Source organism: Schistocerca gregaria, chromosome X (assembly GCF_023897955.1).
Source record: "Schistocerca gregaria isolate iqSchGreg1 chromosome X, iqSchGreg1.2, whole genome shotgun sequence".
Lineage (NCBI taxonomy): Eukaryota > Metazoa > Arthropoda > Insecta > Orthoptera > Acrididae > Schistocerca > Schistocerca gregaria.
In genome coordinates this window covers 670,963,503-670,990,833 of record NC_064931.1, presented here as the reverse complement: position 1 = coordinate 670,990,833, position 27,331 = coordinate 670,963,503, and the positions used below count along the sequence as shown (strand labels likewise).

General features: G+C 42.8%; 1 protein-coding gene across 2 annotated transcripts in view; it reads right to left on the bottom strand.

Annotated features, from left to right (window-relative positions):
- LOC126297578 (protein turtle homolog B-like) overlaps positions 1-27,331 on the bottom strand; it is a 476,180-nt gene that overhangs the window by 250,090 nt on the left and 198,759 nt on the right. For both annotated transcript variants that reach the window (XM_049988544.1, XM_049988545.1), the window contains exon 2: positions 15,741-15,883. In XM_049988544.1, coding sequence (XP_049844501.1) covers positions 15,741-15,883 — 143 coding nt within the window. The remainder of the gene's footprint in view (positions 1-15,740; positions 15,884-27,331) is intronic.

The window sequence follows — 27,331 nt, the reverse complement described above, 5'->3', positions numbered from 1 at the left end:
TGTGATCACCCGGTACTTCAGCTTTGCAGTACGTTTCCAGGTACCACGCCATTTCAGTCGCTCACTGTGATGTACCTGTTATCCGTAGCGCGACAGAGCTGCGTCTGTAAGAGTCTAGGGCATGTACCCTCTTCTGAAAAGGCGCCACTCTTGCTGCAAAATAGTCTAAGCTTGGGATGTCGTGTAGCTTACTGTCTGGAGCCCCTACGTACAATATTACCCATTTCAGAAGGCGGTACACGGTTCCAGAAATTGTGGTGGAGTCTCGCTGTGCAACGGGTGGAGGAAATAATCTCTCTTGTCCCTGATGAAGCTAGCTGAGATACCTCCGAAATAAGTAAATTTCTGACAAACTATTGTGGCTAATTACAGGAAATATGAGCTATATGTGAAACTTTACAGTCCAGAAACCATCCTCCTGCAGCTACTTCACAACAAGCAATGACTGCTGTTGACATTAAGAACTTCCCTAATCTACGCAAATGCCAATCAAAGCATCCTGTAAATGTTCCCATCATCAACGAGAAACTTCTGTTTACTAACCATGTGCATGTACTCCCCCCCCCCCCCCCCCCTCCATGAAATTAACATCTGCTTTCTCCAGTGGTGGGTAGAAGAATATTCACTTAACACTATTGTACAGCCGTTTTCAACATACTAAATCTGAAAATATAGAACCTGCCGATACACTCTACCTCTGACTCATGAAGAGAACGGAACCTATCACGACGCCACTGCTGTATTAAACATTCTCGGACTTCTTGTCGCGTCAACATAGAGTAGAATCTCGAGCTTTCGCCGGCTGAGGTAGAGCGGTTTTGGGGGCTTCAGTCCGAAACCACGCGGCTGCTACAGTCGCAGGTTCGAATCCTGCCTCGGGTATGGATGTGTGTGATGTCCTTAGGTTAGCTAAGTTTAAATAGTTCTAAGTTCTAGGGGACTGGTGACCTCAGATGTTAAGTCACATAGTGCTTAGAGCCATTTGAACCTCGAGCTTTCAGCGATTACCTCCTTCGTCTTCGTCAGGAGCTACTGATTTCAAAACTGCTGCTATGGTGGTCTTATATAGCCCAAAGACAGCTTCTGATTGGTCGGTAATTATGACATGCTGTCGAAGATGGCCGGCCGATGTGGCAGAGCGGTTCTAGGCGCTTCAGCCTGGAACCGCGCGACCGCTACGGTCGCAGGTTCGAATCCTGCCTCGGGCTTGGATGTGTGTGATGTCCTTAGGTTAGTTAGGTTTAAGTAGTTCTAAGTTCTAGGGGAATGATGACCTCAGATGTTAAGTCCCACAGTGCTCAGAGTCATTTGAACCATTTGTCGAAGATGTTGTCAACGTTTGCGCTGGTGGCGCCACCGTTCCCGCCGTAGCGTAATCGTTGCAACGAATATCTCTGGCTCTTCTCTGCATCAAGTCCTCGCTTCCATGCACCGCTAAGATTATATCCCCCATCACGGTTGACGATTTTCTCACGCATTCTTGCTTTTAGAGCCTCTTTAATTACAGGGTCCTAGTATGTGGGAGCCTGGAACAAAAATTCTGTTTCATCAAACAGGATTTTATGTTTGTTTGTGAGGCTGTGCTCGGCAACTACAGATTTCTCTTCTCCTCGGCTTTTAACACGCCATTGATGTTGTGCACAGCGGTCGGAAACTGTGTGGATGGGTTGATCAATTTAATTGCTCCCCCATTCACAAATTATGTTGCAAATCCCAGGAATCCTGAGGCCGAGACTGCCCTTAACAGAACGTCACGTCTTTATTTTCTTAGGAATGATTATCGGTTCTCCGTTGTCTCCAGAAATGGACAACTATTTTGAGGAACATGCATTAAATTAGGCTCCCCTTCGTACGTCTTCATTTTATCATTATGTTGGCGACACGTTTTTCCTCTGACCACACGACGTAGAAGCTCTTGGGAACTTCCAGGAATATACGATCAGAATGCACCCAAACATCCAGTTCATCTTCGAGACAGAGAAAAAGGGAAGGCTGCCGTTCTTAGATGTTTTGGTACAACGAAAGTCGGATAGACGTCTCGGCCACTCAGTGTACCGCAAGCCGACGCACACTGATTTATGTCTTAGAACCCAAAGTTTTCACCATCCAGTCCAGAAGAGAGCATCCTTAAATACACTGGTACATAGAGCAAAAACTGTTTCTGACGAGGGCCATTTAGATTCCGAATTTAATCATCCGAAATTGTGTTCGAAAATAATCGCTCTGGGTCACGTGATATGAAGTCAGCATTCTCCAAGGAATGGAAACGTGAAAATGGTGAACATTCACGTGATGGGCCACCGATTGCATTCCTTCCATTCTGCGGCGCTACCCCCGGCAAAATAGGCAGAATCCTGGGAAGGCGAGGATCAGATCTATTTTCCGACCCCCAAGAAGATAAAAAAGATGGAGAAGTTTTGTTCCAGTCTCCCACATACTGGGACACTATAATTAAAGACGCTGTAGATGTAAGAATGTGCGAGAAAAATCTTCAACCGTGTAATCTTGGTTGTGCATGGAAACGAGCTCTCGGGGCAGGGAAGAGCCAGAGATATTCGTCGCCACGTTTACGCTACGGCAGAAGGGGTGGCCCTACCAGCGCAGAAGCTGACACCATCTACGACAGCATGAAGTAATTACAGACGAATCACAAGCCGTCTTTGGGCTTTGTAATGTCACCTTAGCAGCAGTTTTGACAGTCAGTTGCTCCTGACGAAGACAATGGAGGTAATCGTCGAGAGCTCGAGGTTTTACTCAGAATTGAGGCAGCAAGAAATTCAATAATGTTCTAGCTCATCATGTCATCAAAATAGTGGACAGAAACCTCTCATTGAAATCCTTTATGCTTAAATGACGCTCTAACAAGTACTATAGTTATTCCCAATAAATCCCACACGTTGGCTTCTCCACATCGCACCTGAACTGTCACCTTCGAACATAACCTACGTCAAAGTTTACGTTGTACATCAGTCTGTTACTACAACAACCATTTCAAAAAATAACAGAAAACAAAATAATTTTTGTAAATATTCTGTCCAGTGTTTGTTTTTGCTCGTATGTCCTTCCACACCGCATCGTAATTAAGTCATTAATAATAAACAGAGTCTGATTTTGATGGGTTCAACTCACACCTAAACATTCCAGCCCTGTGGAAAATATTCTAGACGCGAAACAGAATTATACGCTGGTGTATAAAATTTAAGGACGAAAGTAACTTTTCCATGATGCGTCACTGCCAAGTATTAAGCTTAATGAAAAGTGGACCATACGTACATAGAAAGAACTGTTTCATTATAGGAGAGAAGATAACTGAAAGAAAGACGCAGTGGGCCGAACATAAATGACATCTGTATGAGTGCGTTTCGCGTCGAAATGTACTGATAAAATTTCTCGAGCATCCAGCCGCGTCAGGTCGTTTAAAATCCACGAGCTTTCGGCCGAGTACTCCTTGGCCATTGTCAAGTGTTGACCGTTTCTTTGTCGTCGCTACTGTCCTTATATACCCGTGATACCCACTGTGACGTCACTGGTGCCCGCACTGGGCCGACGAAATATACGGGCCCTCCAACGAATTTGTGAAGTCACACTCATCGGCCAGTCCGCCACACATCGTGAAAAGTCGACTCCGTGCAGGCCCCTGGAAATCAATATTTCACTGAAAACGTACCCACTAAAGGTCCTAATTTCTTCGCGTGCTACCTTGAACTTGCATGCATTTAAACATAAGGTCAAGAATTATTAAACTTGTGTGAAATAGTTACTCACTCCCCATCGGACACCGCTGCTGGCATTCATAAGACCTGCAGTGTCACGTGCTGTGACTACGCCCCGTGGCCTGTCTTTCTCGGTGGTCTCGTGCCCGCTCCGTCATGTAGGCCATCGTTTTTATTGAGGGTGTCACAAATTTTTATCTCGATCGCTTCTTTAATTTCGCTGTACCAGAAATTAATAGTCTGTGCAATAACTGATGTCTCTTCAAATGCGGAACAATATCCATTTTCGCGGGCATGCTCCGCTGCCGCTGATTTATCAGGATGCCGAAAGTGATAGCATCTCTCGTGTTCTACACAGCGTTGTTCAGCAGTACGCACAGTGCGTCCGAGATAAAACTGTCCACTCCCAAAAGATATTTTATCTACTTCTCGCGTCCTGAGACCTGCATGACAGCTGGAAGCTCGAAAGAATTTCATCATAAATGACACTTATTTTGAGAAAATTAGTACACTGAAGTTGCTGCGATTCACAGCGGCCGGTTGGACATTACAAACGGCGGCACATGGTTCTTCAAATGTTCAAATGTGTGTGGAATCTTATGGGATTTAACTGCTAAGGTCATCAGTCCCTAAGCTTACATACTACTTAACCTAAATTATCCTAAGGGCAAACACACACGCCCATGCCCGAGGGAGGACTCGAACCTCCGCCGGGACCAGCCGCACAGCCCACGACTGCAGCGCCTTTGACCGCTCGGCTAATCCCGCGCGGTGCACATGGTTCTTAGAAGAGTGTGTGACCACCATGGGCGGCAATGCATCCTCTGTAACGTGCTCCTGGGCTGGCAATTAAGTTGGTAAAGAGTTCTTGTGGTAATAATTTGCATTCATCCAACAGTGCTGCTGACAACTGCTGGATATCGTTTGTGCATATGGATGTGCTGCAATACGCCTGCCCAATGCGTGCTCCGTGGAGCTCAAGTCGGGGCAACCTGCTGGTCAGTCCATTCGATGAATATCGTCTCATTCCAAGAACTCTTCCACGTGCGCAGTTCGATGCAGTCGCGCATTGCCATCGTTAAAAATGAAGTCAGGACCGAATGCACCCCTGAAAGGACGCACGTGGGAGAGAAGTACAGTGCCAAAAGAACGTGGACTGATGAGTGTACCGTATTCAGAGATTCGGAGATAAGTATGCCCATGTAACATTATGCCTTCCCACGCCATAATATCTGGACCACCAAAACGATCGCCGGCTGGTGTGGCCGAGCGGTTCTAGGCGCTACAGTCTGGAAACGCGCGACCGCTACGGTCGCAGGTTCGAATCCTGCCTCGGGCATGGATGTGTTTTTAAATAGTTCTAAGTTCTAGGGGCTTGATGACCTCAGAAGCTAAGTCTCATAGTGCTCAGAGCCATTTGAACCATTTTAAACCAAAACGATCCTGGTTGGCAGCGCTGGACGTACCAAAATTGCGATGGGAGGGATCACGTAATGCACTAAGGAACAGTCTGGGACCTTTTCCAAGTAATATTAATAGAAGAGAAAGAGGAGATCCAAAGAAGAGCGGTTCGCTTAGACATGGGACCGCTTATTCGGCGGACGAGCGTCATGGAGAGTCTCAAGAAACTCAAGTGCAGACATCACAAGAGAGGCGCTGTGCATCATGGAGCGATTTACTGTTCAAATAACGTGAACTTACGTTTCAGGGAGAGTCGGGTAACGTATTATTTTCTTTCACGTTTCACGAACTGGTCACGACGAGAAGGTTAGAGAAATGAGACGTCGTGCAGAGCTTTACCGACACTCAATGTTCCCACGCGAAAGTCATGAATGGAAGAGGAAAGGGAAAAAAGATAGCATCTGCAAGTACTATCCGCCATACACCGTAAGGTGGCTTGCGGATTGCAGGGAGTGGACGAAAACATGGACACACCACAGACACAACACATTACCATCCCTGATATGGTGTAAGAAACCGTTGGCATTCAAAACAGATTCCAGCCATCCTGTGATGGATAAGTACAGGTTCTGAATGGTTTTCAAGGGAATCCAAAGCATTATTCTTGAAAAATAGTGGTTAGTTTACGTAACGATGGTGGAGGCGGATACCGATCACGCACCCTTCTCTCCAAAGTAGACCACAAAGGCTCCATAATATAGAGATTCGTAACTGTGTTGGCCAGGAGGGATGCGACAGTAGGCTATTTCCCTGTTAAAAATGTGGTTTGGCCCGTTGCTATTGTGATTGATCATGACATTCAAGTAGCATGTAAGGTCAATATTCTCATTAAATATCTGTTATTTTTATCTATTTAAAGTCTAGAAATCATAAAATATCAAGATTTGGTCAAGTGATCGAAAACGCTCTGTTATTGGCTGATGCTATGGTGACGTCACAGACTAGGAGTTAGACGAAGCTATACATGTTTTATAGGAATGTCAACCAAAATTATGAGGATTTTACGTACTCTTTCTGCAAACAGTTTAGCTATTTAGTGATGGGAAACGCAATTGCAATTTTTAAATAGCAATAGAAAGGAATTTCGTGAACGCTGATAGTGGAAGCCTTGCGGAAGTTGATGCGTTTTTGCTCCACCTATTTAGAGCGGTGATATGGGCAAGAACGGATATTCTATTCCCTGCTCCCTGCAACATCATTAAACTCGCTCAAAACTAAGAAATTGTTGAACTATTATACAGGAGTCTGTATATTATAGCTACATTGTTGACGATGAGTCATGAGGTACGACTCCAAACCCAATGAAATTTTTCTTTGCTGAAAGAAAAGTTATGAACGGATGAAAAGCTATGAGAAGGCGCTCAGCCACCGACACAGTAGGTCAGCGTGTTCGGTCAGAGAATTAACTGCCCTCTGTAATTAAAAAAAAACTGAGTTAATAGACCAGTGATGAGCTTGAACAAACGTCATGGGACGTCCGCCCCGAACAAGTAGAACGAACAATACCGAAGAAAATGAGATATTTTAAAAAAAAAGGTGGCGCAACGGATAGCGCCTCGGACTACGGTTAATGAGAGCACATGTTTCGATTGTGAGATGCGTTATATATATAGCTTCACATTAATCTGTCTGAGAAGTAGACAACAGAAGATAAATGCATTTACGTTGCGAACAAACGGTTCACATTTTGGGAAAGCATTGCTAGTAGTGAAGACATCACAGTACAACGGGGTGCATGACGATGCTGTTTTGGGAAAAAAATGGAAATTTGTGGTAAGGACTATGGGACCAAACTGCTGAGGTCATCGGTCCCTAGGCTTACGCACTACTTAATCTAACTTAAACTAACTTACACTAGGGACAACACACACGCCCATGCCCGAGGGAGGACTCGAACCTCCGACGGAGGCAGCCGCGCGAACCGTAACAACACGCCTAAGAGCGCACGGCTACCCCGCACGGCCGATGCTGTTTTCTATACGGAGAGATACAAATCATGTACAACACGCAGGTAACACAAACGTGAGGTCCGTTTTTGAGTGTAAACTAACGACAGTGTCTGAAGTAGACTTACTAAATTTTTATGTAAGATGATGAAACGTCAAAATGTTTAACAATAAGGAGCCTTGCTGAACAGTACGAAGATAAAAAAAGCATTGTTTCTAATAGATTAAACCTCTGCGTTCGCATTAACAAGAAAATATCGTTTTGAACATGACGTGTATGAACAGCGATTGCAAATGTAAGCGCATGTAAACGGCCAGGAAAACACAATGATATTTTGTTGCTGATCGATGTGGTGATGTTTTGTAATTGTGATTTGGTTATCATGTGAGAGGACTGTCGAGTCGTATTACAAATAAGTTAAAATATTTTTTCCTGTTGGATTCGAACCAGCGATCTATGGATGTCATCTTCTATCATTCGACGGTCTCCCACTCTAACAACTGATATTCCGAACAATGAATGTGAAGTTGGGTAAGACGACAATTTTCACTAAGAGTTTAATTTAGTTGAATGACACTATTCTTCATGTAAGAGTGGGAAAGGGTATCTTGGAGGAAAATTAATGTTAAATTCGCTGTACAACACACTTTTAATTAAGTTACTGAACTTGTGCGTTGATACGATGACAATTTGCCGGTACAGTGCAACCACTTTTTACGCATATTCTCATTCAAGCAAACTTTTCGGGTGTTTTATAGTTGTATTTGTACAGTTTGGTACTACACACCATTTGTATACCATTTTCCGAAACATAAATTCGAAAACAAGACATAACTGTGAATTAGCATTATGACAGTAGGAGCAGCGAGATAGCCCGTGACGTCACAGTCATCCCATGACTTGAATCGAACGTTTTAGCGGGCTTCCAAATGATATGAATTTCTTTTCCGTATTTGTAAAAGAATAATGAAATTCAAGAGGGAAAAATAATGTTGTGAGCATAAAACGACATAATTAATCATTTAAGACAATTTTCAGAAATCAGTCAATTACCCTATTCATCCTCGTACTCACAAAACTAGTACTGGATGATGTGAGCTGTATAAAAAGCGACTTTGTCTTGGAAAATAAAATTATCATTGGAGAACAAACATTGTACCATGAGATGGGCCTGATGAGCCAAAATGGTCGCATGACCCTTGACAACATTGCGACCTTCCAGAGTAACCAAGGGCCCATGGAATACTACGATATGGCTGCCCAAATCATCACCGAACCACCACCTTGTTTTACCATATTTTACTCTTTGAGCGTAAGTTGGAAACAGTGTGAAACAAGACTCATCCGACAAAATGACTTTCTTCCATTGGCCTATAGTCCAGGCTTTATGGCTTCGGCGCCACGTTTCCCTGTTACGGGATGAGTGGTTTTGAAATTCCAGGTCGCCTGCAGTTGCCTGCTTATCGAGCTCTCGTCGTGTTGTTTTGATGCTGACGAGGCATTCAGTTCTGCAGTGATTTCATCAGCTGTCTTCCTCTTATTTCTCGTCGCATTCTTCCATGATCGTGTGTCACTATCATTCAATACACACTTCCGTCCGCGTTGTGACTTCGCAGACGATGTTTTCCCGCTTTCTCTGCATTCTGTGTAAATCTTCTATATTGTGCCTCTTCATCTGCCGATCGCATTGGCTTCCTTGAGCACGGAAGCACTCTCCATAAGAGCGCCAAAAATTTGTCCACTTTCAGATTCACTTAGTTTCGACATAGTGTACGCAGAACTATGTTGAACACTGTTCTGAGCACGAGTGACATCTGCAACGTGTTGAGTTCATTGCATAGGTGGCGTTCATGGTCAAAGACAACAATGCAACTTGTAGTCTTGGCTAGAATCTGCATTTATTTTCCAGCATGGATTTAATACTGTAATACAAGTGCTGTCTGGAGAATAACTTCCGTTTCCATGTGAAATGGATATTACTGGGTGCTACACTCACTGACGCAGTAAGTCACTGTGCTGAGAGCTGCGATAAAGGGAATACCACATTGCTTCCCGTTATCCCACTGTTCATAATGGGGATTGCAATTTAAAACCCCGCAGCGGCAAAAAAATGTCGACACCACTCACGTTCGTGGCGAAATTTGTGTAGCGTATGAACCGAATAGCCGGCCGAGATGGCAGAACGGTTCTATGGCGCTACAGTCTGGAACCACGCGCCCGTTACGGTCGCAGGTTCGAATCCTGCCTCGGGCATGGATGCATGTGATATCCTTAGGTTAGTTAGGTTTGAGTAGTTCTACGTTCTAGGGGACTGATGACCTCAGAAGTTAAGTCCCATAGTGCTCAGAGCCATTTGATCCATTTTTTTGAAGCGAATACGATGGAAAACTTTTCTTCGCCAAGAGGATGTTTGTTTAATAGTGGAAGGGCGAAAGTTGTTGTTGTTATTGTTGTTGTTGTTGTTGCCGTCGTTGACGACGACGACGACGACGACGACGACGACGATGACATAATGGCAGTCAGTCAGTCATAGGGTAGCGAAATTTTCATAAAAGGGTAAAAAATCGTAAAGAAATTGCTTTCGCGATATCTCATTTTTGAACAACTTTCCACAGATTTCTCTGAGTGTACTGCATGACTATACAGTAGGAGCACGACAAGTCCTGTCCTCCCTGGGTTTCAAATTTCTAGGGCTCGGAATTTTATGTAGGCGGAGTTTGTCATTTCGTGCAGAGATGTGATGAACTGATGATTATGTGATCTAACTGATGATTATTTAGATAAGCATGTGGGCGTGCTGAAGAGTAATGCTACAAAAATTTTTATGTGAATATTCTTAAGGCTTCTTAAATAAAGGAAACGTTGATAACAGTCCACATATTTATTTTTCGCGTCTACATTTTTATTTCTGAACACAATCACCCTGGCGACGAACACATTTCTCCAACGAGAAACTTTATGTTTGCCTTTCACAAGTATGTTGAATGACAGTCATTGAAGTTTGCACTATTTCAGATAAATTCAGTAAAACAGAGTGTCTGTACTTGCTTTTCAACGTCACTACGAATCACGTCTAGTATTTAACAAAATGTTTCTCACTTTATCTCATATATTCGTAAAACTTGTATGGTAATTCCAGTAACTGAGTACAGAGCGCACAGTAATAGCCACGTTCTTTCCGAGACAGATATAGTTCATTCACATACATTCAGTACCTTCTTAGAAGCAAAAGCAGCTTTGTAGCACACGTCTCCAAGAACAGAGGCGTTGTGGTGTCCATACCACTAATGGGGGTTAAAACCTAACACAGTCCATGCTAAATTCTAACCCAACCCAACCTAACCTCCTTTACTCCGTCAAAAACTGACGAAGGAGAGCGGACGCACTGTGACAAAGCTGTCGGTCGATGTTATCGGGCGATCGCTGGCGGCGGCATATGACGATCGTTGTCGGTGCCACTCAGAACGCAGGCTAAGTCGGACGGTAGTGAGCAGGTGGCTTCATAAATGAGTCATGGTTCTAGCATGGCAGATGTGATATTACGATGCAGCTGTTTCCAAATAGTTACGGTTGTGGCCACAAGATGTCAGAATCTTATGGTATTTAATCATACGTAGACAAAACAGAATAGTTTGGAAATAAAACTGAATCTTTAGTGATTATTATGGCTTTTGTGAGGGGCGTTCAATAAGTAACGCAGCACTTTTTTTCTGAAGGGAGGTTGGTTTCATTCAGGATTTCAATACGACATGTTATTGCCCACTCTTTTGGCTACAAAACCTCAGTTTTCAAAATAATCTCCCTTGAATCTGCGACGGCCTTACGCCTCCTTACTGTGAGGACTCGTGTTTCAGCATGGTATCAGTCTACAGATGGACGTTCGAGCCAACGTCTCGTTGCATCACTAGACACCCCCCCCCCCCCATTATGCACGTACACTTTCCGGCGGAGTGCCTCCTTCGTTGGGCCAAACAGATGAAAGGTACAAGATCCGGGCTGTAGGACAGTCCAATGAAATTTTGTGAGCTCCTCTCGAGTGCGCACACTTGAGTGGAGAAGGAGAAGTGCGATTGGATTATTGTGGCGACAAACAAGCTGAAGCCCTTTCTTCACTTTTCTCAATACACTTCAGAGTTAACCGTTGCACCATAAGTGAGGACATGAAACAGAATAACACCTTCAAAGCGCTAGAAGACCAGCGCCATGACCTTACTGGCTGAGTATGCGAATTTGAACTTTTTCTTTGGAGGGGAGGTGGTGTGGTGCCTGTCTGTACATTGCCGTTTTGTTTTCGGTTCGAAGTGATGAACCCATGTTTAATCACCTGTGATGATTTGTCACGTTTAGCCTCTTAACGTCCAAGAAATTCCACACAGATATCCCTTCGTTGCTCTTTATGATCTTCTGTTAGGAAGTGGGGAGTACATCAAATGGTGGACGAGTGTCTCAGCACAACCAACAGAGGTGTCCAGTTGAGCAACGAGGTGTTTGATTGTGATTCGCCGATCACCTCGAATGAGAGTATTTGCACGTTTCAAAATTTCAAGAGCCACAGCTGTGTCCGGCCGACCGGCACGTGGGAGATCGGATAGGTTTGTGCGACCTTGTTGCGGTATTCATAGACGCCTCGCCCAACGACTCAATGTGAGTTTGTTCCCTGCCAGGCGTCTGCAGAATATTTGCAGCCGCCTATGAATATTTGAGATGCTCTGGTTTTCCGCCAAAAGAAACTCAGTGATAACTCTTTGCTTGGAACGCACCTCCGTTAAAAACGCCATGTTGTAGGCTACGTATAGCCCCACCATCTATCGGAACTTCATGAAACGATATGGGCTGAAGTGGGAATATTCCACGATACTTCACAACAAATTCCACATTTTTTCAACGGAAATTGGCAGAGAAAAAACAAATGTATTGCATTACTTATTGAACGCCCCTCATAATAATTGTTATTGATCTAATATATTTAAATATTAGTGTGAATGAAAATTTGAATGCGAAGTAATATAATAAATGAATATTGTTATGTCCACTAACTAAACATACGTTAGCATGAGAACTGTGGCTGTACAGGTGAATCGTACTCCCAGGGGAAATTTGTGAAGCGTTATTCGCCTACTTATGCTACTGGAAAAAAAGAGAAGTTTCGTGATGATTCATTTACTTAAAGGATGAATTCTTATGATATTTGTGGGTTTTATAAATATGTTTATTTAATAAATCTCTTATAAAATCTGTTAAGTTTTGATTGGTTCTTGGTAAAAGACACGAGATTGCGTAGTTTGATATTGATATCGTATTGGCTACGCTGTACACTGATAAGCCAAAACATTATGACCTCTGCCGCAACGTTGGATATTATTTCGTGGTGTTGTGCGAACGTGAAGCGGAAACAAAAGTGTGTCAGCGGAGTACACACGGACGGGGATCCCTCTAGCGAGATATGGGCTGCAAATGGGGAAAACCATTCAGATAAGCCACTTTGCTCAAAAATGGTTCAAATGGCTCTAAGCACTATGGGACTTAACATCTGAGGTCATCAGTCCCATAGACTTAGAACTACTTAAGCCTAACTAACCTATGGACATCACACACGTCCACGCCCGAGGCAGAATTCGAACCTGGGGCCGTAGCAGTAGCGCGGTTCCGGACTGAAGCGCCTAGAACCGCTCGGCCACAACGGCCGGCAGGCGACTTTGTGAAAGGACAGATTATTTATCACGCAAAGCCTGTGAACGAGTTTCTCTAAAACGGGGAAGCTGGTCGAATGTTCACGTGCTACTGTTGTGAGCATCTACGGAAAGAGGTAGGAGGACTGTGAAACTACCAGTAGGCGCTAAATGGTTGGACGTCCACGACTCCTCACAAAACGAGGGGTTCGGAGACTTGTCTGCTCTGTAAAGTAGGATAGATGATGATCTGTGGCGTCTCTGCCAAAAGAGCACAATTCTGGTGCACGCACAAGTGTTTGGGAGCACACCGTTCATCGTACATTCTTGAATATGATTACCTGCAGGAAACCACCCCTACGTGTTCACATGTTAACCCAACGACATCGTCCATTACGATTCCAGTGGATTCGGGACCGTCGGGATTCGACCGTCGATCAACGGAAACGTGTCGGATCTTCTGGTGAATCATATTTTTGCTACACTAGGACGATAGTTGTCTCCACGAACGCCTTCATTGAGGTGAACGACGCCGGCCGCGGTGGTCTAGCGGCTCTAGGCGGTCAGTCCGGAACCGCGCGACTGCTACGGTCGCAGGTTCGAATCCTGCCTCGGGCATGGATGTGTGTGATGTCCTTAGGTTAGTTAGGTTTAAGTAGTTCGAAGTTCTAGGGGGCTTATGACCTCAGCTGTTGAGTCCCATAATGCACAGAGCCATTTTTGGGATAAAGAGTTGCTTTCTGACGTCTAAAGATGTTCGGTGCTCAGCCTTCATCTGCTTCGTATGTGTGTATTAGGAGTTCTGAATAGATGTAATAATATTGCGAAATTATGAGTTAAACTTGACCTTGGAGTGCCACAAAGCTCACGTGCACGCTTGCTAAAGGCGGACGTGCGAAATTATGGTCTTAATGTGTAAACTGTGACTTGTGAATAACTGAAATCGGCGTGGTGTATTGTACAAGTCGGGACCGAGAACTGATTGTTCGAGAGGTTAATTTGTGTAACACTTGAGTGAGCATTCTGTCACAGAAATCCGTTTTATAATCCTTTTCGTAACTGGTTCTGCTGCATACCATAAGCTGGCTATTACGAGTGACTGTGATTGTGTGCGAGTGTCAAAACTGTAACTTAAGATTATCACGGGCTTGGCGGCGTTTTAGCATCAAACAAGGAACAGTGTACCGAACTTCTCACGCATAAACTATCTATCGTTCAATAGCTCTGTGAAACTGATACCAGAAAACATCTGAGGCAACCTGTAGAGGCATGTAGTGCGGCTACTTTCCGCTACAGATATCTCTAAATGAAGAACGTTATGCATTTTCTATCAGTCCAGGCGTGTGGACCGTACTAAAAATGGTTCAAATGGCTCTGAGCACTATGGGACTTAACATCTGTGGTCATCAGTCCCCTAGAACTTAGAACCACTTAAACCTAACTAACCTAAAGACATCACACACATCCATGCCCGAGGCAGGATTCGAACCTGCGACCGTAGCGGTCCCGCTGTTCCGGACTGACCGCCTAGAACCGCTAGACCACCGTGTGGACCGTACTGTAGGAGAAGACATGAGCTGAATGCGAGTGGAGCTGTTTTCTGTGGGACGAACATTTAACAGCGCCATTGCCACTTCGGCGCTAGAACTGGAACTAGACGGAAATTCCTTTCCTGTTTCTTAGATTTGATTAAAAAAATTGTCAAAATAAACGTATTATTTACGAGCGCGTCTACATAATTTCGAAAAAGGTACTTTACGTTAGATTACTATGAAAAATGAGTCGTCAGAATTAAAGAAGCCTGTGGTTTATTTAGATGAATTGTGGATTCACATACATTACAATATGGGTAAATTTTTCAGAGTGGTAGTGTGCGTGTTGTAATGTGAAAAATTATGTTTTGAAAAAAAAATGGTAAAATGTTTTTGAAATGATTTTATCTTAAAGCGTGAAATAAAATAGTTTAGGTAAACCTTTCACGCACCATTGAATGATGCTCAAAATTACGTACAGCAAACGTGGCGCCAATTGAGAACGTAAAATAGATAGTTTAACTTAGAATTTTGTGGTGCACTTTACGATATTTGTCTTGTGGGCTACATAATCCACCACCCCGTAGTACTCTTTGAAACTCCAAGCCAAACACTGAACCTTAAATTCTCAATCACCACTTCATTTGTTGTACATGATTTTCGAGCATCATTCAAAGGTGCGTCAAATATTTTTCTAATCTATTTTATTTCATATTTTGACGCAAATTATTTCACAAAATATTTAACATGCTTGTTTTTCTAAATTTTTTTCTGAAGCCACTAAATTTAATGTTTGTATCCCTTATTACTTTTAAGCAATTAAGTATTTCTTTGCAAAATTAAAACTCACGCTGATTAATTTACTACCCACTTCGTTCATTGCCTACTCTTCGTTTGGATATGAAAATTCGCACAAAAATTCATTGTGTAATTTCTAGACTTTCACGGTTTCTCACTACTCCAATGTTGACCAAAAAACTGACGGTCAGTGTTTAGTTGTTGTGCTAAGCAGGGCATTGGACTATAAACGTGTGGTATGCACGCATTCAGCTTGTAAGAATACAAGAGTGTACGTTATTGTTACCTCCCTCCCTCGTTTCTCGGGCGTAAACATGACGGTGCTGAGACGACGGTCATGTCCTTAACATGCTCAGCGGACAGAGGCTGCTATTAGTCGAGCACAGTATTATTTCACCTGGGAGTGAGGACGGGTCTGGGCTTATCATGAGCTGTTATACTGATATTTCGCCAGGACGTGCTGAACCACTTCATATTGCATGCACAGCTGCCTGAAAGCATTCACAGTGCAATGCGTTTTCCTTCGCCACCACTGTACTTGTTTACTGTAACTTCGGGGTCCAAGAGCAATAATACAGTGGTGGGATAGTACACGAGATTGTTGGCGCGCAGCGACTGACCGTGCGGTTGCCCAGATTGCGAACTCGGCAGGTGAGTCTCGCAGACTTTCCGACCAGCGCTGTCACGTTGAGCGGCGTCGACGGGTCGAAAGACGGCTCCGGTTGCGTCTGCGGCTGCGGCGGCTCCGCCTCGCGACCACCGCCTGTAAACATATCAGAACACTTTTTCAGCACCTGTCAGTTGGAGCACTTCAGTACCTTTCCCTGAAATCCAAAACTGTACTGTAACTTCTACAGGATAGCAGAGAACAAATACAGGGAGCGAAAGCCGGCCGCGGTGGTCTCGCGGTTCTAGACGCGCAGTCCGGAACCGTGCGACTGCTGCGGTCGCAGGTTCGAATCCTGCCTCGGGCATGGATGTGTGTGATGTCCTTAGGTTAGTTAGGTTTAAGTAGTTCTAAGTTCTAGGGGACTGATGACCACAGCAGTTGAGTCCCATAGTGCTCAGAGCCATTTGAACCAGGGAGTAAAAGGTTATTTAGAAACCGTACAGAAACCAGACTGAAGTTATAATAGTCGGAGGACATAAAGCGAAGCAGTCGTTGAGAATGGAGTGGGATAGGGTAGTAGCGTATCCCCAACGTCACTTAGTCTGTCCACTAAAAAGAAATGTCGCGTGACTGGAGCCTTCCGTCGGGTAGACCGTTCGCCGGGTGCAATTCTTTTCGATTTGGCCCCACTTCGGCGACTTGCGCGTCGATGGGGATGAAATAATGATGATTAGGACAATAAAACACCCAGTCCCTGAGCGGAGAAAATCTCCGACCTAGTCAGGAATCGAACCCAGGCCCTAGGATTGACATCCTGTCGCGCTGACCACTTTATTTTTTATTTATTTTTTATTTTGTTCGGTAATGTTCGTTGCGTTTGGTCTGGATGGACGTCATAGGACATCCGTTAAAATTGATCATTGGTTCCTTTACTGAGTTTTTCTATTACAGAAGGTCAGCGCTTCTCTGACCGAACACACAGAGCTACCATTCCGACATCACTCAGCTACCGGGGCCGGACAGTCTGTACGCTGAGCAAGCGATAAAAGAAACCAAGGAGCAATTTGGAAAGGGAAGGAGAAAATTGGTGTTTAACGTCCCGCCGACAATGAGGTCATTAGAGACGGAGCACAGGCTCGGATTAGGGAAGGAAATTGGCCGTGCCCTTTTAAAGGAACCATCCGGGCATTTGCCTGAAATCACGGAAAACCTAAATCAGGATGGCCGGAGACGGGGTTGAACCATCGTCCACCCGAATGCGAGTCCAGTGTGCTAACCACTGCGCCACCTCGCTCGGTGGAAAGCAAACTGAAGTTCAGGGAGAAGAAATGAAAACTATGACAGAATTACAGCGTCATCAGCAAAACCTCAGATACGGCAAAGGACGTGGAAGAGCAGCTGAACGGGACATACAGTGTCGTGAAAGGAGGATATAAGATGAACAATAACAAAAGCAGTATAGGGAAAATCTAACGCAATCGAATTAAATTAGGCGATGCTAAGTGAATTAGATTAGGAAATAAGACTTAAGCAATAATGTAGGTGTTTTGCTACATGGTCAGTAAAATAACTGATAAGTTGAGAAGATATAAAATGCATACTGGTAATTACAAGAAAAGTATTTCTGAGAAACAAGAAATGTAAATATCTAATATAAATTTAATGGTTAGGGAGTCTTCTGAAGGCATTTGTGTAGAGTGTAACCTTCTGTGGAAGTGAAAGGTGACAGATAAGCGGTTCAGACAACAAGAGAATAGAAGCTTTTGAATAGTGGTTCTAAAGAAGAATGCTGAAGATAAGGTGGGTGGTTCGGGCAACCAATACGGTGGTACTGAACCGAACTGGAGAAAAAAGAAATTTATGGCGTAACTTGAGTAGAAGAAGGAATCGCCAGTTTGGTAATGGAGGAAGCAATAGGGGGTTAAAACGGAAGAGGTAGGCCAAGAGATGATTACAGTACTAAGGATCACGTGGATGTAAGTTACAGCAGTTTTGTACAGATGAAGAGACTTCCAGAGCACAGAATACCGTGGAGATGTGCATAAAATGATTCTTCTGGCTTCAGAGCACAACAACAACAATATATTTGTCCTCAGTTGAAGGAACACTCTGAGGTCATTTGAGATGGGTCCTGATGTTAATACTGAAAAGAAATATGAAACAGACATACACTGACAAAAAGAATGCAGCTATTTGATGTTTCAAAATGATTACACAGCAAAATTATTACACTACGTTGATAATCTCGATACGATATTGTAGTGCCTGTGCTGTTATGAAGTGCGCTGCAAAGTTCCGTCGGACCTGCATACATGTCCGAAAGGACATTGCATCGTTCTTCTTACTTCGTACACGCATGCATGTTCGAAGGAACTTTCCATCGTATTTCTTAACACAGGCACTGTATTATCGTACCGAGCGAGGTGGCGCAGTGGTTAGAACCCTGGACCCGCATTCGGGTGGACGAAGGTTCAAACCCGCGTCCGGCCATTCCTATTTAGGTTGTTCGTGATCTCCCTAGATCGCTCCAGGCTAATTCCTGGATGGTTCCTTTGAAAGGGCTCGGCCGATTTTCTTCCCCATTCCTGACACAATTCGAGCTTGTGCTCTGTCTCTAATGACATCTCTGTCGATGGGATGTTTAACCCAACCTTCCTTTCTCCTTTTTGCAGTATCGTATTCATCCACCGATAGATACCAGGCAGCGAATTGCCTTTAAAATGCCCGCCCCCATGGAAATTACATAATGTGTTCGAGTGCAGGTTGTGACGCATGAACGACGGCATGTGGAAGTTTGGGTTGGTCCATGAGTTATCCACGGATAGCTAAAGCGATTAAAGTGACCGCTAGCGTAAAGCGAGAAATCTGGGTTCGAGTTCCGGCCGGCCGCGGTGGTCTCGCGGTTCTAGGCGCGCAGTCCGGAACCGCGCGACTGCTACGGTCGCAGGTTCGAATCCTGCCTCGGGCATGGATGTGTGTGATGTCCTTAGGTTAGTTAGGTTTAAGTAGTTCTAAGTTCTAGGGGACTAATGACCACAGTAGTTGAGTCCCATAGTGCCTAGAGCCATTTTTTTTCGAGTTCCGGTCCGGCATAAATTTTCGCTGTCGTCATTCCGTTTATTTTATTTTATTTTACATGTCTAGTTCCGTAGGACCAAATTGATGTGCAAATCTCCAAGGTAATGGAACGTGTCCATCATATAGCCGATTGTCGCAACTGCGAATACATTTCATGATTCAGTAATATCGTTGAAGGTAGATGCTGTTGTTTCCATTTTTCCTCTGTCTGAAAATCGAGCATGGATTTTATAAACAACGACTTATGTGAAATGCCTTTTTTTCTATTACACATTATATATATATATATATATATATATATATATATATATATATATATATATATATATACTATGCGATCAAAAGTATCCGGAAACGCCCAAAACCATACGTTTTTTTATATCAGGTGCATTGTGCTGCCACTTACTGCAAGGTACTCCATATCAGCGACCTCAGTAATCATTAGACATCGTGAGAGAGCTGAATGGGGCGCTCCGCGTAACTCACGGACTTTGAACGTGGTCAGGTGATTGGATGTCACTTGTGTCATACGTCTGTACGCGATATTTCCACACTCCTAAACATCCCTAAGTCCACTGTTTCCGATGTGATAGTGAAGCGGATACGTGAAGAGACACGTACAGCACAAAAGCGTACAGGACGACCTCGTCTGTTGACTGACAGAGACCGCCGACAGTTGAAGAGGGTTGTAATGTGTAATAGGCAGACATCTATCCAGCTACACCGGAATTCCAAACTGCATCAGGATCCACTGCAAGTACTATGACAGTTAGGCGGGGGGGTGAGGAAAATTCGATTTAATGGTCGAGCGGCTGCTCATAAGCCACACATCACGCCGATAAATGCCAAACGACGCCTCGCTTGGTGTAAGGAGCGTGAACATTAGACGATTGAACAGTGGAAAAACGTTGTGTGGAGTGCAGCACTCCGAGAAGAATGGCTGTCATTCTGCCAGATATCTTCCAGCACCTGATTGAACGTATGCCTGCGAGAGTGGAAGCTGTTATCAAGGCTAAGGGTGGGCCAACAACATACTGAATTCCAGCATTACCGATGGAGGGCGCCACGAACTTTTTCAAAATGGTTAAAATGGCTCTGAGCACTATGGGACTCAACAACTGTGGTCATAAGTCCCCTAGAACTTAGAACTACTTAAACCTAACTAACCTAAGGACATCACACACACCCATGCCCGAGGCAGGATTCAAACCTGCGACCGCAGCAGTCGCGCGGTTCCTGATTGAGCGCCTAGAACCGCTAGACCACCGCGGCCGGCTGCCACAAACTTGTATGCCATTTTCAGCCGGATACTTTAGATCACAGGCAAGCCGGCGTGACCGAGCTGTACTAAGCGCTACAGCCTGGATCCGCGCAACAGCTACGGTCGCAGGTTCGAATCCTGCCTCGGCCATGAATGTGTGTGACGTTCTTAGGTTAGTTAGGTTTAAGTAGTTCTAAGTTCTAGGGCACTGATGACCTCAGAAGTTAAGTCCCATGGTGCTCAGAGCCATTTTGAACACATAGTGTGTATTAATTGACTGCCGTTGTCAAAGGAACAATACTGGTGAAGAACACTGAAATAGATCTTACATCGAGAGTGAGGTGTAAACACAAAATAAATGGTAGCTTTGGCGGTGCACTGATAACGTAGTCGAAAACAGAATGTTCTTCTTGTGCGGATCAACAGTTTCAGTATGTTTAAAGCACGGAGACATTACCCATGCATGCTGTAATCTATTTATTGCCTGTGCTATTAGCTAAATTCGACCGTCGATCATTTCCAAACACTTCTCACAAGCCTTAAGCTCCACATCATATTTAAATAAATAGCCAGTAAATTTTAATGGCACACGTCTTTTTATTTGCTTGTGTAGCAAAAATACAATTTATTTGTCACTTCCTCGCTTCATGCTACATGAATGATCACACCAAGAAGAATTAGTTACTCCTACATGATTAAAAGCACATGAAGCCACATAAAAAGGTAACAATTATCTGAGCACAAAAGTCGTCTACCACGAACTCAATAAGGCAAGATCTGACTATTGCTTTTTTCAACTAGAAGTAAGAAGATCGGTGTATTAGCAATAATAAGTGAATGAAAGACGGTTAGTGTTTTCTTGTTTTCGAAAAACAACCTATTAATTCCAGCAACTCTGTGATTGCATATACAGAACTTCATTAAATATCTTATGAAAGTAAAGTTACTACTGCTTCATAATACTTGATAACAGTGAACTTTTACGGATACGTTGTCTTTCGGTTTAGCTCAAAATTGTCATACAGCAAAGGCTTTAAGCCACGCAGTATAATAATCGGTATTTAGCATCAATTAAGTCATAATACGATCTTTTGTTTCCATTAGGTAAACATTTAGTTAGCCAGCAAAGTAAGAGAAGTGTTACTGAAGTATTTGTTAAGAAAAGTGATCTTGCTGATTTAAAGCCAACCCAGCAACAATAGTTAAGCAATTTCAATAATAATTGATGTAAGCAAAAATATTTTACAATTTGTAAGTAATGAGAAATGATATTAATTGTTCTTGTTACTGTTGACAGAATTACACACAGATTACCAGTAAGATTAACATAATTGTTTTATGACAATAATAAATGTTAGATATTTTACAGTCAATGGTAATTGCTATGTTAAAAACCAAATTGTAAGCATCCATTTCTCTACACTCAACAAGTAATAGAAATAATCAAATATTTCTTGCAGTTTAACTGTGTAGCTTCACCATTTTAGTTTCCCAACACATTTACAGTTATAGTAATCTGCTGAATACATATTGAAGAGTTTTGTAAGGTACATACAATCCTTTCCCTCGGTAAATATACAGGTAAAGTGCCATGACACTATGTTCTCATGTCTCAAGGCACAATAAATTTTAATTAAAGAATTCACTGTTTATGCTTCTTCATAAAGTTCTAGAACGCACTTCCAATATTAAAGTTAACGTTATTAACGGAGTTTTGAGGCCGTTGAACTTTTAAAAACAAAGAAAACACTTAAGTTACTAGCTATACTAAAATTTAGTTGGAACATTTCACGGTAAGTAGCAGCTCTTGCCTTTGCTGGATACTCATGAACTGCACTGTACCTATCGTGGATACTGGAGAAGAAAATCAAAGCAGGTATTGCGGTGTACTGATAATTTTTTCTTTATGGACCGTCTGACTACACCTGAATGAAACACAACTTTCGTGCCAAGGCATCTTCAGTGGCAGGTTGCGTTGATGATTTTCTACATATTACGCTCCTGTTGCAATTTTGGTGTTGTTCCTCTTCTTATAAATGGCAATTTGCGGTTTTTCCCCACATTTCACAGCACTAGGAACTGAACACCAAAAATTCAACAGGAACGTAATATGTAGAAAATCGTCCTCGCAACCTGCCACTTAAGATATCTTGCAGAAAATAAAGGCGAAGCGCGTATGGCACGAATATTATGTTTCATTCAGTTGTAGTCACACGCTCCATAAAGCAAAAATTATCCGTATACCGTAATATTACACGCAACTGACAGGACTACAAAAATTGAAGATGTCAAAGCAGGTAGGAAGTGAAGTGTTAATTAACGGCCAGTTTACATTGCCTGGAGTGTTCGGATTCCGTTTGCTTATGTCACAGCTGTATCACATACTAGGCACACTGTAAAGCATTTCAGTTATTAGCTGGTTACAATAGTGTACAAATAAAAACAATCAAAATAGCTCTCCAGCTTTTCGTTATTTAAAAATAGTTGACAGTTCATTCTACAACCTATCCATTTTCAGCATATGTTCCAACTAAAGTAATTAATAAAAAGGACCCCGTAATTTATCGATAAATGAGAGTGATTACTTAATTGATAAAGGCACTCAATTTTAACTAGTTAATTACTTGTGTGAGAACATTCAAATTTTTTGAAAAGGTAAGGACGTGAAGTAGTGAGGAGATGGTGCTAGAGGCCGTTTTCAGTTATCCGGATTAGTAGAGCTGACGATTTGAAATTGAACTGTTAGGTCGTTAAACGTAGATATCGAATTGTGCGATGTATATAAATGGTTTTGTGACAAAATACGTGATAGTTCAGTCATTGCCTTATTACGATGGAGTTGTCGTGATTTTGTGAGTTAAGTTGCATTGTTTTTAAGATTTGTGATGGATAATTAGTTAATAAGTGGACGGAAATATGCTTCTGTAATACGGTACCTGATGTAATAATAAACCATATACGACTACTTTTGCGAGAGAGGAAGAGAGAATGATGCGAATTCCTTTTCGCAGGTGGCGTTACCATCGAGAAAGACCAGGATGGACACAAGCATCTCTTCGGGGAGAAGTAGTGGACGCAATACGAAACCAGTGATTCTAAGCAGAAGTGTAGTGCTGTTTTTCAGGCAGGAGTACGTCTTATTAACAAGTCAGCTGTGATAATTAAGGCTAACATATAATATATGAAATGTAACAGATGAGATACGAAGACTGGAAGAGACATTCGCCGGGATTCATTTCTAAGCTGAAAGTTACGGAATATTGGGGGAAATACGGGAAGAGTACCAGGGATTACGACTCTCGTATGAGCGATTAAGAAATCTGTTTGCCAAGTGCTGTATTTAGCTCGACGTACGCTGATGCGACGGAAGAGGGAATGATTGAATGCTGGTATAAAGTTGCTGAAGACGATGTTTGAAACTGCAACTAATGACAACATCTAGGAATTAAAGAATACCCGGGGGGGGGGGGGAGGCAGTTACGGGGAGTAGCGCATAGCAATAGAACAACAGTGGAGTGACTTACCACACAGTTAGAAAATCTGGAGCAAACTTCTGTTGAATAACACCAGCACTGCGGAACTGATAGAGTATATGAAGATAACTATGGGAACAATCAATCGGGATTTTGACATTGAACAAGCTCGGCTATTCTTACTAGACGTAAAACTCACCATAGCAATGCTGCTACAATCCCTGACAGACAGCCTAGGTGATGCAAAGTGGCAAGAGGCGGTGCAGAGTGAAGTACACAGACAATTAAGTCCTACATTGCTACCTCCACGGCAATTCCTAGCTGGCCTGCGGAAGGTTCAATAAGAATTAACGGCTGAACTGTAGCATATAGTAGAACCAATGGAACAGAATTTGTCATTGTTTTATTATACGGCAACAGTTGAGATTCAAACTAATGGAGACATGTTCATTTATTGGTTTGGTACCCAGTAACAAGTATGGATGTGCACAATCAGTGTTTCACGATCCAACCCTACCCAGCAAAACGGGAATCAAAGGGCAAATTTGTACAGGTGAAAAGTAGCAGACATTGCTAATCTCCATGGAGAGAAATAACTACGTATTGATGTCAAAGGATGGCCGACCACGGTTCTAGGTGCTTCAGTCCGGAACTGCGATGCTGCTACCGTCGCAGGTTCGAATTCTGCCTCAGGCATTGATGTGTGTATTGTCCTTAGGTTAGTTAGGTTTAAGTAGTTGTAAGTCTAGAGGACTGATGACCTCAGATGCTAACTCCCATAGTGCTTAGAGCCATTTGAGCCAGTTTTTGTCAACGGATGAGCTCCGTTTGTGCCAGAGAGAGAGAATTATGATACGTCCAACTAGGACTGTCCAGAGAGCCACGCGAGTGTGTGAAGTGCAATTATTCCTGGGTGAAGCAGGAGAGGTGTAAAGAACTTAAGCTTCTAAATCAATGCAATCAAAAGATATGGTCATTTATGTCACATATGCTGATACTCACACACCAAAACGTACAGGTCAGCTACATATATACATAATTAAGTTTGTACGGAACCCTCAGAACGCGAATTCTGCTCGCACTTCTCCGCTTTTGTTCCTCTACAACATCTTTCGTTTGGTGCAGCGCCCTTCGCTCTCATTTTAATTCCTGCTGTTTGCCTATTTCTGTATATCAGTCTGCCTTCCCTGTTTGCTATTGTGTTCACACTACAGCTGAACCGTATGTGCTCCAGGCTCACCAGGAACGCCTGTTCTCCTGTGTGCCACAAAGCCGTCTTTTTATAAGATGAGCCTCTCTTTTCTCATTTCGCGGATGTGTATACAGAAATGCGTCAGTCTTCCTAAATTTGTGCAGCTGCCTGAAAAGAATTATTTTGGACTAACAAGCTAATCGGCTTTCCTAAATAAACTTTTAGAAAGAAATGTTTTCTTTTCCACATCAAAGTCAAAACCAAAATATAGAATTACCAAATAGACTACAGAGTATAAACGGGACACGTTAATTTCGAATGAGCACGTTACTTCGACACTTTGACTTCACTGTGTAAAGCAAATGCTCATTATTTCTTTACACACAATAAAGTCAGCGTCAAATATTTCTACATTAACAGTTAAGTAAAAATGTTTTCTATATACCAAGAGGACATTTTTGAGTATCAGGATGGAAGGGACAAGGAACGAGGAGAAGGAAGGAGAGGAGTAAGGAGGGCGAAAGAAGAGTTCAGTTTTGATGTTCCTTCGACATGAAGATATTTAGAGTTGGACCAGTATCTTTTCTGTTCAAATAAACAGAAAGGACTAGTCTGTAGTTCTGCTGAAGCAATCATCCTGACGTTCCTCGTGAATGACTTAGACCGACATGTGGATGGCTGCAAGGACATGTCACGCTGTAATAAAAAGTAAAATAGGTTAGATTTGTTGTTTTTAGTCAGCAGAGAAGCTGGAGCAGCTGTTTAGATAGTGCAAAATTTGCTTAGAGCTATGTTGCAGTTAATAGAAGATTTGCAACACAGTTAACAGCGAGTGGCCCCAAGTGTTACAATCTGAGAGGTTCTTTTTCCATTAGAATAAGTGGTCATCCATACTCATTGTTTAGTTCTATACATTAGTAAACTATTCACAAATCGTGCATGACGACATATCTACTCTCAAAGTCTGCTTGTTGCTTCGCCAGATTACAATGCTTCTTTGTTATCTGGTTGGTGAAAATTTAGTGAATATCTTGTAAGGAACGAAGAGGAGGCTGATAGCTCTAAATTTATTTTAAATCTTGTCTGTCTTCTTTCTTTCGAAGTAGATTAACTACAGTATTAGTACAGTTTTGGGCAACTTTCCATTTTCACAAAAATGAGATAAAGTTTTGTACAGCTTTTCCTCCAGCTTCAGTAGTTGCTAATGAAATATCATCCTCTATATGAGCCTTACCTTTCTTCATTCCTCAAATGAATTTATACACTTCGCATGGGCATTACATTCATAATGTTAAAATTTTTCTTACTGTATAATTTTTCTAATCTTGAACTAACCAAACATTGAAAGAAGGTTTGGAGTACTTACATGATTTTCTACTTATTGTTAGTTACCCCTGCCATCTGCGGTCGTAAATCATGAAAAGTTATTTACCTAGTATAGATTTCTGTTTTGTCTTCTTAATACATTCATCGTTTGCATCGCTTTCTCTTGCCATATTGTCATTGTATCTTCTAACATCCTCTTTTAGACATTTACGAATAGTTTTGTTTAATTCTGCATATTCCACCATGTCCCTATTATCATTTACTTCAAGCTCCCGTCTTCTCTTTAATAGCTTCCACGTTCCATTTGACATTTTGATTTGCTTTTTACATTGTAAAATTTATTTTGATAAATAATTGCACTTTCGTCTACACATTATAATCGTAATTTTATATAATGATGAGCTTGCACATCTTTAGCATATCTCCCTATTCTTAAATAAATGCCGGTAATCTACATTTCTAACTTCTTACGTAATGAATCCGCTCCTATCTTGTTTTGTATTCACTTTTACTCTGCATCTTACGAGTCTGTGATCACTTGAAATTGAAACATCGTTAAGGGCCGTCACATTTTGTACGATGTTCAGTTACGAGGGTTGGAACTTTAATAGTGGCATCTATTAATTTACAGCCCGTACAAAATAAATAAGTGTTTCAAAGTTTTACTGACTTTCAAAGTAGTCACCAGCATTATGTATAACTCGCTGCCAGCGATATGGAAGTCGTAGGACACTCGTAGCAGTGCCAGTTGTGTTGACAGTTCGAGTGGCGCGGTCTATTGCCCGAAGAATTTGTAGCAGTTCTGAAGCTCAAATGGCTCTGAGCACTATGGGACTCAACTGTTGTGGTCATTAGTCCCCTAGAACTTAGAGCTACTTAAACCTAACTAACCTAAGGACATCACACACATCCATGCCCGAGGCAGGATTCGAACCTGCGACCGTAGCAGTCGCACGGTTCCGGACTGCGCGCCTAGAACCGCGAGACCACCGCGGCCGGCAGTTCTGAAGCGAATGCCGTGAAGTGTTTCCTTCAGTTTAGAAATCGAGTTGAACTCACGAGGGCTTAACTCAGGGGAGTGCAGTACGCGATATAGCACTTAGCAGCCCCATCAGTCAAAAACATCAGTAACTGCTTGCAATGTACCTGCTTGGGCAGTGTCCTGCTAAAAGATGGTCAGGTCCTGCAGAAAGTGCCATCACTTCTAAGCTGGTCGTAGGTTATGATCCAAAAATGAACACCATAGAGACAGAAATGATGACACTTTCTGC